This window comes from Pestalotiopsis fici (assembly GCF_000516985.1).
Source record: "Pestalotiopsis fici W106-1 unplaced genomic scaffold PFICI_Scf_14, whole genome shotgun sequence".
Taxonomy (NCBI): domain Eukaryota; kingdom Fungi; phylum Ascomycota; class Sordariomycetes; order Amphisphaeriales; family Sporocadaceae; genus Pestalotiopsis; species Pestalotiopsis fici.
Window position 1 is genome coordinate 511,581 of NW_006917104.1, and position 16,402 is coordinate 527,982.

General features: G+C 38.5%; 3 protein-coding genes across 3 annotated transcripts; all 3 read left to right on the forward strand.

Moving 5' to 3' along the window:
* Positions 1-389: 389 nt before the first annotated feature.
* On the forward strand, positions 390-5,206 carry PFICI_14995 (uncharacterized protein; the record flags this gene model as incomplete). The annotated part of the gene is made up of 4 exons (XM_007843576.1): positions 390-518; positions 576-830; positions 928-5,119; positions 5,166-5,206. 4 exons carry the CDS (start codon positions 390-392, stop codon positions 5,204-5,206), a joined length of 4,617 nt encoding a protein of 1,538 aa, XP_007841767.1.
* A 668-nt stretch (positions 5,207-5,874) lies between these two features.
* On the forward strand, positions 5,875-6,414 carry PFICI_14996 (uncharacterized protein; the record flags this gene model as incomplete). Its single annotated transcript, XM_007843577.1, has 1 exon — positions 5,875-6,414. One exon carries the CDS (start codon positions 5,875-5,877, stop codon positions 6,412-6,414), a length of 540 nt encoding a protein of 179 aa, XP_007841768.1.
* Positions 6,415-8,065: 1,651 nt separating this feature from the next.
* Positions 8,066-8,710, forward strand: PFICI_14997 (uncharacterized protein; the record flags this gene model as incomplete). Its single annotated transcript, XM_007843578.1, has 2 exons — positions 8,066-8,236; positions 8,297-8,710. 2 exons carry the CDS (start codon positions 8,066-8,068, stop codon positions 8,708-8,710), a joined length of 585 nt encoding a protein of 194 aa, XP_007841769.1.
* Between the last annotated feature and the right edge of the window lie 7,692 nt (positions 8,711-16,402).

Sequence of the window (16,402 nt, forward strand, 5' to 3'; positions counted from 1 at the left end):
CACTAGCCTATCAAAGCGACAAGGAACCAATATACTACCCTAATACGGCACAGCCCAACTGCTATTGGGTGCCGAAGTCTGGACCTGGCCAGGAGCAGATGAGGGTGGTTTTCTCGCATGTATTCTGAAAGGGCTGTGTGAGCCACCACCGAGACAGCCGGAAGCGACATTGACTAGGATACGCACTCGCACTTCCGTCGGTCACGGTGATCGGATTAGCTCTTCGTGAAAACTCTATACACACAACGAAGTTATGCAAGGTTATAGAGGCTTTTAGTGAAATGAGAAAGGGTTTCCTCTCCTTCAAGCATATTTCTTGCACAAGTACCGCACTTCTCTGCCTCTTGCCAAATTAGTGGATGATGGCGGTACTGAAGCGGTATAGCATCATGACGGCACCGATCACTCTTTTCCTTACTTTGCTGGCTGCACAATGGAGTCTTGTGCAATCAGCTGCAACCTTTCGCAGTTACAATACGACTGGCTTGAATGCCACAGATCTTCCGTATAACCCACGGGTAGGCAATGACGCCTTTGTTGACTTCTGATGAACAATGCTGATAAATTCTCTACAGCCTGCACCGTCATATATGGTTGACAACCAGCACAACTACTTTAAAACCGCACCCGATAAGGGCAAGCAGAATGGCCCTGTCTGGGCTTACTCAGGCAGTCTGGAAAACTACTTGAGCAATCTTCAGAGCGGCACTATACTACGCGGCGGCTATGCCGGGTCTAATGGTACCAATTCAACAAACTTTAAGCGCCCTAGTCACAAACGACAGTCTACCTCTGACTTCTGGCTCTCAAGGCTTGGACCCTTGGGCACGGTAAGTCTTGCGCCAATCCGCTATCATTCCTGTCGATTTGCCTCTACGCGAAATTGAAGTCCATGACAACATGGTGCTAACATCTGGTAATGAAAAGCAACCAAATGCTGGAGGAAACAACTACCAGTTCTTTCGCAATGTTGTTGATGACTTTGGTGCCGATAATTCGGGAAAGACAGATACAGCTGAGGCACTCAACGCGGCTTCAGCCAGTTGGAACAAGGACTCAGTTGGTGGCTCGCAGACGCGATGCGGCGAGAAATGTGGCAACACATTTTCGCAGGGCGCCATTGTTTTCTTCCCGGGAGGCACCTACAAAATTTGTTCACCCGTGATTCAATATTACTACACACAATTTATTGGAGATCCCAACGACATGCCCATTATTAAAGGCTGCGATGAATTCCAGGGCATTGCTCTCTTTGATGTGGATCCCTACATTCCCGGCGCCTCGGGCCAGCAATGGTATATCAATCAAAATCAGTTCTTTCGGCAAATCCGCAACTTCCACTTTGATCTCACTGACATGCCGGAATCAACTGCCGAGAATGACCAGGACCTCGTGCCCACGGGGATTCATTGGCAGGTGTCTCAGGCCACGTCGCTGCAAAACCTAGTGTTCGACATGCCCACCACGAGCACCACTACCCACGTAGGTATCTTTACCGAGAACGGGAGCGGCGGGTTCGTGTCAAATCTCGAATTCAATGGCGGAAACATTGGTTGGCGCGCTGGCTCTCAGCAGTATACTGCGCGCAATTTGGTTTTCAACCAGTGCAACACGGCAGTACAAATGGTTTGGGACTGGGGCTGGACCTGGCAGCAGATCACCGTCAACGGCGGGTCCATTGCCTTTAACATTTCGGGAGTAGGCGGCGACAGCGGCCAAGGCATTGGGAGTGTATCCATTATAGACTCTGCCATCAGCGACGTGAATATTGGCGTCTTGACCAACAGTCTCGCCACGTCTCCCAACATTGTTCTTGACAACACCAAGTTCAATAGTGTAGCCAACCCGGTCATGCAGGAAAAGGGCAGCACAATCCTGTCAGGGAATTCTGATCTCTGGGCTACGGGCATGCGATATGATGGATCAGATGGCTCAGCACAGACTGGCAACGTTGACGCTCCTGGAAGGGGCAAGGGCCTGGATGACTCCAATGGGCTGCTCTACGTGCGCTCCCGTCCCCAGTATGAAAAGTTCAGTCCTGATTCCTTCCTGGTTGCGACCTCGGATGGCGGGTGCAAGAATGATGGCACTGGCGACCAAGCGTCTTGCATCAATGGCTTTCTCCGAGACGCTTTGGATTCTGGCAAGATTGCCTACTTTCCAGCCGGAGTTTACGCAGTTGGTTCTACAGTCAATATTCCAACCGGCTCAGTCGTACAAGGTTCCTTGTGGTCCCAGATTATGGGATCAGGTTTTTACTTTAGCGACATACAAAACCCCAAAGTCATGGTACAAGTCGGCAACAAGGGTGATATAGGCAAGATGGAAATCACCGAAATGTTATTCTCGGTGCGTGGTGCTACTGCCGGCGCCGTCCTCATGGAGTGGAACGTCGCCGCGATCGATCAAGGAGCGGCGGCAATGTGGGACTCGCACTTCCGGGTTGGCGGCGCCCTCGGCACCGATCTCGACTTGAGCACATGCCCCAAATTCAGCCACAACGACGAGTGTATCGCTGCCTCGCTCATGTTTCGCGTCACATCCCAGGCGAATGGCTATTTTGAAAATGTGTGGGCATGGGTAGCCGATCATGACAATGACAAGTCCATTTACAATCAACCCGACTCGAGCTCTACGCAGATTTCCATCTTCGGCGCTCGCGGCATGCTGATTGAATCCGAGGGCCCTTCATGGTTCTTGGGAGGTGGCTCTGAACACTCGCTCCTCTACAACTATCTCCTCAGCGGCGCCAAGAGCGTGTACATGGGTCATTTGCAGACCGAGTCACCTTATTACCAGCCCAACCCTGGGCCCCCAGCACCGTTCCGGGCGGCTTCGGCGGCGATATTCCCCAATGACCCAGACTTTAGCGAATGCGAAGTGACAGCCGAAGTGTGGGATGATCGCTGCAATTATGCCTGGGGCATGCAGATTATTGATTCGCAAGATGTCACCATACACTCTGCTGGATTATACAGCTTCTTTAACGAATATTATCAAGACTGCATACCTACGCAAAATTGCCAAGATCGCATCCTTGAGGTCAGGGGCTCAAGCGGTGTCGTCATTTACAACTTGTTCAGAGTGGCAACCATCAACATAGCTAGTGGTATCGATAATACCAATGTGCCTCAGGATGGCAACCAGCGTGGTTTCACCACTGAGGTGAGCGTGTGGGTACCGCTCCCTGGGGATGATAATGTCGACATTGTGTGGGTCGGCACCGACGTGTGGGCCACGCCAACGGTGACTTGCTCGACCCAATCTTGCATGTTGATCATTCCAACCTCCTCGTTGGAGTCTACAACCACTATCCAGCCCAGCGACTACACAACCTCGCTAGAGTATGGGGGACTATCAAGCACCACAATCGGTGGTGTGCCAACCACTGTCTTTGTCACCACTACCACTACCATCACAATCTCGGTCCCTTCCATTGTCACCGATGGTATCGGCTACTCAAATGTTAACATATCATCGTCGGGGGAAATGCCCATCACCATCTATCCCAGCGTGAGCATCCCCCCAGTGATTGTAACATTGCCAGATGGGTCGGGCAGCGAGACGACGCGAACAGTTCCTCTACCACCTTGGCCCCAGATCGACGGGGGTCCCTCCGTCATCTATACAGACCCGGGAACCCTACCAGCCGACAGCAGCACGGGCCTCCCGACCAGCACGACATACTATACTCCTCTTGGTACCACCATCACGGTCCCCGGCGCGACAGTGACGACGGTGACATTTCCAGGCTCAACTGGAGCTATTACTATTGGCTGTCCGGCCGAGACGTCCATTGTGTTTGCCACACCAGCAGTTATTGTCGCCACAACGTGTACAGAGTCGGCTGATTTAACCTTGGACTTTGCGTGCCCGAGCACCCGGGTTCTTACCTTTCTCGGAGCCGCTACAGCAGTGGCCACGGTCGACTGCTCCCTAATTACTGCTTGGACTACAGGTGCAACCTCAACCACCACACCGCTGCCGGTGTTCGCGACCTGGCCATCCTACGGCCAGATAGTCCCCGAGGAAGAGGAAATCGACGAACCCGAGCCTGACGATGACGGCGTACACGTGCCGTGCACGGCCTGGTTCTTCTTCTTGTGCATCTCGTGGGACAATCTCCACGTTCGGTCCTGGCACTGGATCTTGCCGCCGGGTATCTACGGGCCGGGACCACCGCCAATCAACATCATCAAACTCCCACCTGGCGTCACAATCCAGGGAACTCTTCCGCCCTGGCCCAAGATCACAATTGGACCGGATCACCAACTCACCACCGAGTCGGAGCCCGAATGTGAAACGGAGACGGCCGAGGCCTGCACAACAACCAATTACGTCTCGGACGGCACAACGGCTTCGTCGACCACGGAGTGTGAGACCATTACCGGATGTTCCCTCAGTGTCTCGGACTCGACCACGGCCGTGATTGGCGACCAGACGGCCGCGCCCGTTGGCACTTGGGGCGATGAGCAATGGCCGATCATGACGCTGGGCGAGGCCTACACGAGCGCGATATACGCGTCCATTATGGCGCGTCTGGCTCGCGAGGAGGCCAGTGACGGTGGAACGACGCTGTCGTTTACACCCGGCCCTACTGCAGGGCCGTCATGCAAAGGAGGGAGCACGGCATGTGGTGGCACCATTTGCTCAGGCTACTGGTGTAATCCGACCCCAACGGGTGCGCCGCCGGGCTACCAAGACCCAAAGGATCCAAGCTCTGGTGGATTCTCGGCGTCCACCACAACCATTGGCGGTTCCACCACGTCGGTTCCTCCCACCGCCTCACCCGTCACGCCGCTGGAGCGAGGTCCCATCAACTGCTTCAACGAGGCCGACTTCCCTGGCCACGGCGACCTCCAATCGGGGGACCAGGACGAGTACTCGAACGACTTTAGCAACCTGAGGGGCCAGTTAGACGACGACTCCATCGGACCCGGCGACGCACCGTATACCCTGAGGAGAACGGACTCACACGGCATCAATTACGACTTTTCTTGCTCGTGGGTAGCCGGATGCGTCACCGAGGTCGACAGACAGAGCTTCGGATTCCCGCTCGGCTCGCCTACCTCGAGCCAGATCACTGCTTACTTGCTGGTTCGGGAGGATTATACTAAATGTAAGTACCTGACTTTTATCATGTTCAATCTTGCATGCTTGCGCAGGCTGCATCCATCCCGTCTCGGGTCTTTGTGGCAAGGGCTAACGTTTTTCTGTTTGTTTTTTTGCGTCCAGGTAACAATGGCGGCGTCGGTGGTTCATGCCAGGTTGGATGTCTATTGTACGAATTCAAAGGCGGGCTAGGTGATGACGGCTCGGATGAGTGTGCAGATTTCAATTGCGCCCAATGCGGGACGCCGTTTGACCCCACTAAATGTCAAACGTGTTGTACCTAAAACCACGCCGAGCTACACCTAGAATTTGTCGACACCGATAGCGGACTTCGGTAAAACAAAAACGTCCCAGATTTTACATTTTCCTCGGCGAATTGTCTTGGTAAATGTCAATTTAGCTAGTCATGTACTCTAGTTGTAATTCTCTATGGGCGTAAAATTTGACACGAGAACGAGTCATTTGGATCGCAAGGTTGAATTGCGGTAACAAGATCCAAATAATGGCGTGATTGACAGGATTGCGCCCTTGCAATAATTTCCAGCTACCGATATCGCGGCCGCACATCCTGGTACAGCAGGCCGAGACATTAGCTGCAGCGCGCCTACTCGTGCCACGCATTTTGCAAGAGCATTTGTTGACCACGCAAACACAGGACAGGTTTGGAGAATATAAGTCTTGCATAGGTAAGCAACTTTGAAAGGTTTCTGCTAATATTACTTCCTGAGTTTGTTATAGTACTTCACCCTTTGACTTATCAACATGGCTCACATCAAGCTAAAATACCGGATTGCAACTTCCAATGACGCGACAATCCTCCTTCCTCTCATCCGCTCCGCATACAGAGGAAAAGACAGTTCCGCGGGATGGACAACAGAGTCGGATTTGTTGACAGATGAACGCATCGATGCCGCTGGAATAATATCCAAAATCAACACCCCTCATTCCTTTATTTTTGTGGCCGAGGACGAGCAAGATGTTCCCATCTCATGTTGCGAGGTTGTCTGGCGCAAAGGCGGCGACAGCGCATATTTTGGTCTCTTTGCAGTGGACCCAACACGTCAAGGCGGCGGCATTGGGCGTCAAGTCCTGACGTATGCAGAGGAATTTGCACAGCGGCAATGGGGAGTGCGCAAGATGGAAATGATGGTGATATGGCTGAGAGAGGACATCATTGCTTGGTACGCCAGGAGAGGGTACCAAAAGACGGGAGAGACGCGGCCGTTTCCATACGCTGAACTCGTCAACGGGGTCGCGCTGAGAGACGACCTGTACTTTGACGTGCTCGTAAAGGATCTTTAAATCAATGGAACTCACGAGTGAGCGACAAGGGTCGCTTTCGGTGATGGAGACCATGAGATGAGGAACTCGAGACATGATGGACAAACACCCCGATTCGCCTTACACGAGCGTGAAAACCACTACGGCCTTGTCTCCAGACTTGTGCCCTGGTAAAGCAGCAAGCAGTACTGCTATCAATAATCTGACACGTTGCGGCTCAGCTGCCGTCGGAGTAGCTTTTGTCGAAACTACGATTGCGATCTTAGGCCCACCTGTATCGTTTCTTCTGCTTGCATTCATTGTTATCATCGCCATGCCGATAGTCGTCATCAATTGATCTTATGGCCCAGGGTGGGAAAGAGAGAGGTTGCAAAGACAGGCGGATCATCCGAGGAAGAGATCTGCCGAAGGTTGAGGTACAGCGAATGAGCAATCTTCGGTTACACGGCGGACCCGCGAGGCAGCATAGATGGGTCGGTTTGAAGGCACCCTAAAAACAGAAGTTGAAGTGATATGGACGTTGGAAAAAGCCGTGCACTCCTCCAAGTGCTCGGCCTGGTTAAATTCATGCACGAATGTACGAGAGGGATGGGCTGTGCAGTGGAGGGAAGTGCACTGCGCACGCCTCACGAGCAACCTCAGCCGGAGTAGGGAATGGGGGTCCTGTCCTCTCTTTTTTAAGTTTCCGCCGATGAGGAACCCAGTGTGAAGGTGCACCGCAAAGCATTAGAAAGTCATAAATCTGCCTTGCTTGGCAGCTTTTGAGTTGACAGTTCCAGCATGAGCTGCCTGGTATATAGCTGGCTAATTTCTTGCATATAGAAATTGCCAAAAAGTTGGCCTTGGTTCCAGGAAATACTTGTGCAGTTGTGACAATGTACATGTTTCTACAGCTTATCGAATCTGCTGCTACCTAAGTATTCGACACTAAGTGTTAAGAAGTGAATAGCCACCAATGTAAACTGGAAATATGAACAGCTTGATACGCTACATCCTTATACCGATTGCCCAGGGAGGGGTTTCCTTCGCTGTAGATGATGGAGGGACCCTATATATCAGGGTATGCTGTAGCTCACTAATCAACGCATGGCATCCAGACAGATGCCCGGCGCTCCCGGTGATTAGCCGCGACCACCGAAATAAGCCTGTACTGCATCAAACGTAGGGATACTAGGTAATTTGATCCGGTTAGGCGCCAATCCGGAAAAGTCAATAAACCGGTCCCTGTATGAACATAGGACATACTACCTATCTTGTGAACTGTGTATGATTTTCCCGCTTGTCACACATGGAGCATTTTAGTCCAGAGTCGCACCTCTGCAGCACGACTCATGTCACTTGACTTGAATACAAATGCTTTTTGCAAAAAAAAAAAAAAAAAAGGCTATACCAGAAAGGGTATGGTATGATTGCACACCAAGCGAGGCACAGGACGAAAAGTTGTTGCCTCCAACCGCAGTCTTCGTACGTACAACGGATCTCAAGGGCCTTTCACTAGGATAGACAACCCACGTGGGCGAGGGTGGCCAGTGCGCCGCCGCATGAAATTCACTCTGAGATATTATTTCGCAAAGTTTAACTTTCAATGTTATTATTCATTGCCGGCAATTCTTGCACAACATTAAAGGCTTTTTCACTACAACTTTTGCCGGCCCCCTTTTTACACGCTATAATGGCTCACGCTGATGCTGTCGCCTATAATGTTGCTACGTTCATTGCAACGCTCTTTGTCCTTGAGCTTGGTGCAGATAAATTTATCGATCATACCGTCATCATCGCTGGCCGAACCAGAATTCCGGAAACTATAATCGGGCTCCTTACTGCAGGAGGAGAATGGGAAGAGGTACGTTCAATATTGTTGACTCCTATGGTTCTTGTTCGCTTATTTTGCTGCGCCTTGTAGCTTGCAGTCGTTATTGCATCCCTCGTAGGCGATCGCGCGTCTTTGGCGATTGGAAACGTAGTTGGCTCTGTGATATCCAATATTCTAGGCGCATTTTCCCTAGGACTTTTATTCCACAGAAAGGATACACCACTCCAGTTTGACAGAAGCGCTCGCGTTTATTCCTTGACGCTGCTCATCCTTACGACATTTGTTACGCCTGTCATATACTTTCGAGGAGAACAGATATGGCGGATAGCTGGTGTGATCCTGATGATATTCTTTGGTATTTATCTTATTGCTGTTGGGCGGGCGATCGGTAAAGGGGATCTGACTGCTCCGGAACACTGCGACTCTTCCTCCGATTCCGATGGCTGCAGCGACGGATCGAGCGATTATGGTGATGGAGCAAGAGACAGCGTTAATGAATTATAACGACTACACTACGGGTTTCTAGGATAAACCTGAAGTATAAAAGGTGTTGGGGTTTATGCTAATAGGGAACGGTAGCTTTAAAAAAAGCACTAAGCAATAAATATCTAAAGGTAAGGGTAATCGAACTAATTCACAAGGATAGTCGTTAAAGCGTATTAAATGCTTTATTTATAGGTAAAATAAATGCTTAAATTAATTATTAAAGTAATAATTATTTATATAGGAAACTTTTTTATAATATATATTTATTTATTCTTTTATTAATATCTTTTAAATTATAATGTTAAGCCGATTTTATAGCCCTAAAATCGATAAAATTTAATAATCCTAATAATTTAATCGTCTAAATTATTGCTAAAATTATAATCCTATTAGGCAGCTAGCTAGCAGCTATTAAAAATAATAATTTCCGTTTTATCCTATTCCCGGCTTTCGGTATTAAGCCCTTCTTTTTTTTTTTAAGCGCTAATATATTTATTTATTTTTATGCAAAAATGCATATTTATAATATTAGCTCCCCTTTTTATATCTTTTATCCTCGAAAAACTCTAAACCGCTTAAATAAATCGTAATACCTATATACCGTGGTTATCCTATTTCCCTTCCCTATCGTTCCTTTTTGCTTTATTTATAATATATGCTTATTATATTAAAATCTTTATCGGAAATAATAAAAAAACGAAAAGCTCGTAAACGGATTAAGCTTTTTAATTTTATTAAATTAAACGGTCGTATTATAAATATATTATATACGCTTTATTTTAAAAATAAGCGTCCCTGCCGAATAGCGGACGAAAAATCAACTCGTTATTTAAAATATATCGCGCATTTTTTCCGGAAATGCGATAATATTTTAGTAGCTTTTACGCTTCGGAAAATTTTAGATTAATAGCGGAAATTAAAGACCGAAAAAAAAAAATAAATAATAATTTTTTAAAACTTTACGAAAAAATAGCTAAGCTTTAATCCTTTTTAGCGGCTATTACTAATCGGTTATTTCGGATTCGAAAAATTAAAATACGAATAAAAGCTCGTAATTCCGAATTATTTACTCGTAATATAAAAGAATTAAATAAAAAAAATAGGGTTTTTCCTATTTTTAAAAATTATAAATACTTCGTAATAAACGATTTTTAATCGTTAAGCATCCCTAATAAGCCCGATTAATCGGCACTCGGTTTCGGAAATAATTTTATAAATTTTAGTCCTTTTATCGAAGCTAAAAATATTAATTAAAAGCAATATAATTTTTAATATACTTCCTAAATTCCTAAATATTTTCCTTAAATAAGTAATTTTCCTATTTAACGTAAAACTAATATCCGCGTCTAACCTTTTTATAATCGATAATTTCTTTAATAATATATTTTTATTAATTTAGTTTTATTTTTAATATTTCGTCGATTTTAGCGTTTTTTAGTACTAATTCGAGTAATAAAATATAAAAAGTTTTATAATTTCTTATAATTTTTAATAGTTTAAATCGGTAATCAATATTCGAAATTTTTTTATTAATTTTAAATAATCCAAATTTCTTAAAATCGAATTTATCGCTTAATCGTTTTATTTTAATATTTTTGCGTAAAAAATAAACTTTATCCCCTTTTTTAAAAATTAATCCCTTAATTTTTTTTTTATCGTATTAAAATTTTATCTTTTATTAAATAGCGATAAAAGTTTTTTAAAATTCTGCTTATAAATTTTTAAATTATTCGACGCGTAATATCGCGTATAATACAAATTCTTTTCCTTTTAATAATTCCTTAATAATATCTAGTTCGTATCCGTAATTAGCGTAAAATAATAATATTCCGGTAAATTCTCGTATTACATTATTATATACGAATTATGCGAATAATAATAATATAACCTAATTATCCTATTCGTAATTAACGTAACATCTAAAATATTTTTTAAATACCTAATTTGCTCGTTTTATTTATCCGTTAATTTGCGGATAAAAAGCTATTAAAAGCTTATAATCGCATTTTAGCTAATTAATAAATAATATCCAAAATTTCGACGTAAAAAATTTATCTTAATCTAAAATAATTTCGTTTAATAATCCGTATTAACTAGCTATCGTTCGAAAAAATATATAAGCTAATTCTTCCGCGTTATTAGCTTTTTTATATAAAAGGAAATACGCGTACTTTATAAATCGTTTTATAAATACTAAAATACTATCGTAAAAAGTCCTAGTTAAAGGTTCTTTTAAAAATAGTAGTTTTATTATAAAATCTAATATAATAAATTTCTATATTTTATTTAGCGGTGGTATAGGTTATAATTCTCTATACTATTAGTATCGTGCTAACTTTACCTTATTGCACAAATTACATTCTTTAATAATATTACTAATATATTTGCGTAACTATAAATAATTAAAATATTATTAAATTCGTTTAATTATCTTAAATACTCCTTAATATCTATTAATAAGTAATTCGTAATAATTTTTAATTATTTAATCGAATAATATTTCCTTAATCTTAATTTTATCGGCGTATATATTAAATATTCCGTTATTATTAGTTATCCTTTTAATCTAATTATTATCGTTACTAACCCTTATAGCTATATATAAAATTATAATTAATACTAAATTTCCTTCGTCATCTATTAAAAAAATAATATTAATTTCTTTTAATATTTCCTAAAAATAATCTAATTTTCGGCTAAAAGCGTCAGCTTTTCCGTTTTTTAATTTTTTACGGTAAATTATTTTAAAATTAAAATCTGCTAAAAATTCTGCCTATCTAATTTATCGCTTATTAAATTCTTTATTAATAATAAATAAAGCTAAGTTTTTATAATCGGTATAAATTTTAATTTAATATTTAATTCTACTAAAATAATATTTCTATTCCTAAAATGCTTCGATAATAATTATAAATTCTTTATTATAAATCTAATAATTTAATTATTCCTTCGTAAATTTTTTATTATAAAACGCAACTAAATATAATTTCCCGTTATTATCCTTTTATATAAGCTATCCGCTTATAGCATAATCTAAAGCGTCTATTTCGACCTTAAATTTTTGTTCCAAATCTATTATACGCATTATAGGTTCGTTTATAATTCGTTTTTTAACTGCTTTAAAAGCTTCCTATATTTTAGGTATCTAATCGAATAATATATCTTTTTTCGTTAAATGCGTAAGCGGTGCGGTAATATTTCCGAATCCCTAAATAAATATTTAGTAAAAATTTATAAATCCTAAAAAGGATCTAACTTCTATTACCGTTATCGGGGTAAGCCAATCCCTTACTATTAAAATTTTAAATAATTCTATTTTAATTTCTCCGGGGAATATTATATATTTTACGAAAATAACTTTTTTTTTTATAAAATTCGCTTTTTTTTAAATTAACTAGCAGGTTCGCGTTTTATAATTTTTATAATACTATTTTAACGTATTATTAATATTTATTAAAATTCTTAAAATAAATAAATATATCGTTAAAATATACTATTATAAATTTATCGAAATATTCTCTTAAAACGTCGTTAATTATATTTTAAAAGCTTGCTAATACGTTAATTAATCCGAAAAGCATAACCTTATATTTAAAATATCCGTATTTATAATAAAAAGCGGTTTTCTATTTTTCTCCTTTTTTAATTTATATTAAGCCGTACGCGTTAGGCAAATCTAAAACTATAAACTATTAAGCTTTATATAATTTATCGCATAGGTCCTTAATTAAAAATAAAAGGTATCGATTTTTAATCGTAATATCGTTAAGCTTACGGTAATTAATGCAAAATCTCTATTTAGGTTTCCCGTTTTTACTCTTTTTAGGTATAAAAAATATTAGGTATCCCGCAAATAAAATAAATTCTATAATCTATCCTTTTTATAATATATCCGCTAAATATTCTTTTAATACCTTTTCGTGCTAAAATTTCACTAAATATATTAGTATAAAATATAATTCCTTTCCTTCCTAAAAAGGTATTTTATAATCGTATTTTATATATTTTAATAATCCTATTTTTAATATTTTATTAAATAAATCGCTAAACTCTTAATATTTTTTTAGTATTTTAGTTTCGAGTTTCGGCTTAATATGCTTAATTATAAAATAAAATCTAAATATTTTAAAATTGCTTAAAAACTTATTTTAGCGCTTTTTAAAGGCTAACTTTTTTTTTAATATATCCTACTAAAATTAGCCGATATTCCAATTTACTTTAGGATTACTCGCTCGTAACTAAGGTATCCCTAGGATAATATCGTAATCCGTAATTTTTATAATATCGCACTTAAATCCTTCCTCATAATCCTAAATATAAATTTAAATATACGCAATCTCTATACTTACTATTCCGTTTCCGTACGATATAGGTTTTTTATTAATAATTTAAAATGCGTAAAGCGTTTTTTTTTGCTTTTATAATATTTATAAAGCGTTAACGATTATTAGCAAAATAAAATTTTTTTAAGCTTCCGTATTTATTAAAGCTCGTATTTTTTAGTTTATAATTTTAATTTAAATCGTAAAATATTCGTTAATATTAATACTGCTTATAGCATATATAGACTTTTTAGTCGGGGTCTATTTTTATCGCTTTAAAAATGCCCGTAATCGTTTCCCGAATTCCTATTAATTCGTTTATTAGCTCGTTGCGTTTCGGCGGCCGTATATACTTATTATTTTAATATATTTAGATTCTTTTTAGTTTATAAAGGTCGATTTCCGTATTATTTAGGTAATTCGTCTATTTTTTATTATATATTAAGGGTATTTCTTTATTTTTTATCGTCCTTAAAAGGCTTTCTTAGCTCTTTATATCCTTAATATACGAAATATAGGCTAATAATAATCCTAATATAGGTTTTTCCCGTTTTTTCTATTATTTCGATAATTAGTCGTAATAATAAATTAGCTATTAAATATATAAATAATTCGTATTTATTATTTATAGCTTATACTAAATTTTCGGCATTATCGTTTCCTAATTAAATAGCTATAACGCGGATACGTCCTATTATTTTATATTCTTTAAAAAAATGCTATATTTTAATTTTTTTTATTACGTAATATTCGCAATTATAATATAGGCATTCTTCCTATTTCCTATCCCCGTTTTTTAAATATCGGTCTAAATTTTATAATTATGCATAAAGCACTACGAATCCTTAAGGGTCGATATAACTAATTTTTATATTTTTTATTTTTCCCGCCCTAAAAGGGTAATAAATAGCGTTTTTATTATATTATAAAAAAATATCCCTTTTCGGATTTTATTTTATAAATATATATTATAACCAGGGTCGATATATCCGTATTATGCTACGGTATTATATGCTAAATATATATAGGTAAGCTTTGCGTCGTCTCCTATTATTACTCCTAGGGTTCGTCGGGTCTATAAAATATTAGTCTTTTTTTAAAGGATTTTTACAAATTATAATGCGGTATCCTATTATTCTATTATAATAATAATTATATCGTAAATATAGCTAATTCCGTTTTTAAATATATAATCGATAATATATTTTTCGTCGTTATTTTAAATAAATTTAACGAATCTATCTTTTTTTTACTTATTAAAATTTATATCGATATCGATGCTTTCTTCGTAACTAAAAATATTATCGTATAAATTTTATTAATTCTAGCCTTCTGCCTATTTTATTTAGTAATATACTTTATTTTCTAAAGCATCCGAAAATATACGATTATTATTATTTTAAAATTAACTTTATTTTCTAAAATATACGGTCTTTTTTAATCGTATAGCTATTAAGGTTTTCCGTTTTTAAAAATACTATTTATTTTTATCCTTATTAAATTTATATATTCGATATCCGTTGTTAAAATACGCCGTTTAAAAAAATAATTCGTAAAATATATTATCCCTTTTAATATTATTAAACTGCCTTTTACCTTTTAATACTAGCTTAAATCTTATTTTTTTAGGTTAGCGATATTCGTTAGCGTAATATTTTAATTTATCGCAATTATAGCATTTAACTTTAAATTTATTTTTGCGCTAAATAGCGTTAAAATCTATTTATCCGCTATAAATTCCGTATAAGGTTTTATCGCGCTAATTATTTTTAGGTTATAGGTTATTTCGTAATTTACCTATATTAGCGTAATTACGTTAAAAATATAGCGTAAGGTAATTCTTTTTTTTTTCGTTTTATCGAGCGTATAACTAATTATCGATTTTAACGGTAAATTCGCTATATTTGCTAAATTCGGCTAATAATTTAAAAATTTTGCTAAATTCGTTTTTAATACCGTTTTTAAATTTTCGATAATATAATATAATCCTAATATCGTCGGTATATTTTATTTTAGCGATAATACGCTTAAAATCTGCCGTATAATTAAATACGGATTTTTTTTATTTAAAGTTCTTAAATTCCCTTTTAGCTTATCGTTTTTCGTCCGGATTTTAAAATAAAAATCGAAGCGCTGCTTTAAATCCTGTATAATTTTAGAAAATATTTTAAATTTCTGCTTTGCATAATTCTATTTACCACTCGTGCTTAATTACGTCCGAAAAATAGGGTTCGAATTAGGCAAATGCTTGTTTTTTAAAATAAAACGTAACGTAAAATATTTTTTATTTTTTTGTTATAAATTAATTGCCGTAAAAAGTCTAGTAAGCTTAAACCTAGGCCAAAAATCCTCGGAGTAATCCGGGAATATTATTAAAAGCCGTTAATATGCTAAGCTTAAGCTTTTCGGAATAAACTAAAGTAAAAATAATATTAGCTGCCTTAGCTATAATATTATTAAAATTCTGCAATTCCTATATAATTTATCCTATTTAGGCTTTACGTATAAAAAAAGTAGTTTTTTTTTTTAAATGCGCGGATCTTTTTAACTAATTCTAAATATTAATTTTTAATTAATTCGAAATTATCTTTTTCTATCTCTTGCGTAAGCGAGCGCTAGGAATATTTAAATAAAAAAAAAAGGAGTTTTTCCGGTTAACGATATTTTGCTAAATATTACTTAAAATTTTTTTTAAAAGTAATATACCTAAATAAAAATAATTAAAATATAACGACTATATTACGGGTTTTTAAAATAAACTTAAAATATAAAAAATATTAGGGTTTATACTAATAAGGGACGGTAGCTTTAAAAGAAATATTAAGCAATAAATATTTAAAAGTAAAAATAATCGAATTAATTTATAAAAATAATCGTTAAAGCGTATTAAATATTTTACCTATAAATAAAATAAATATTTAAATTAATTATTAAAGTAATAACTATTTATATAAAAAACTTTTTTATAATATATATTTATTTATTCCTTTACTAATATCCTTTAAATTATAATATTAAGCCGATTCTATAGCCCTAAAATCGATAAAATTCAATAATCCTAATAATCTAATCGTCTAAATTATTGCTAAAACTATAATCCTATTAAGCAGCTGGCTAGCAGCTATTAAAGATAGTGGTTCCCGTCTTGTCCTGTTCCCGGCTTTCGGTACTAAGCCCCTCCCTTTTTTCTTTAAGCGCCAACACACTTGTTTGTTCTTATGCAAGGGTGCATGTTCGTAACATGAATATGGCTGTTACATCTCCCCCGCTGTCGACAGTGAAGAGTCACGCAGACCGCTTTTGCACGAGGTAAATCAGCTAGAACATCCAGATGGCAGCCTTCCGACTGTTAGATCGTCTCGCTCGCCTCGTTCACGTCACCGTTCAC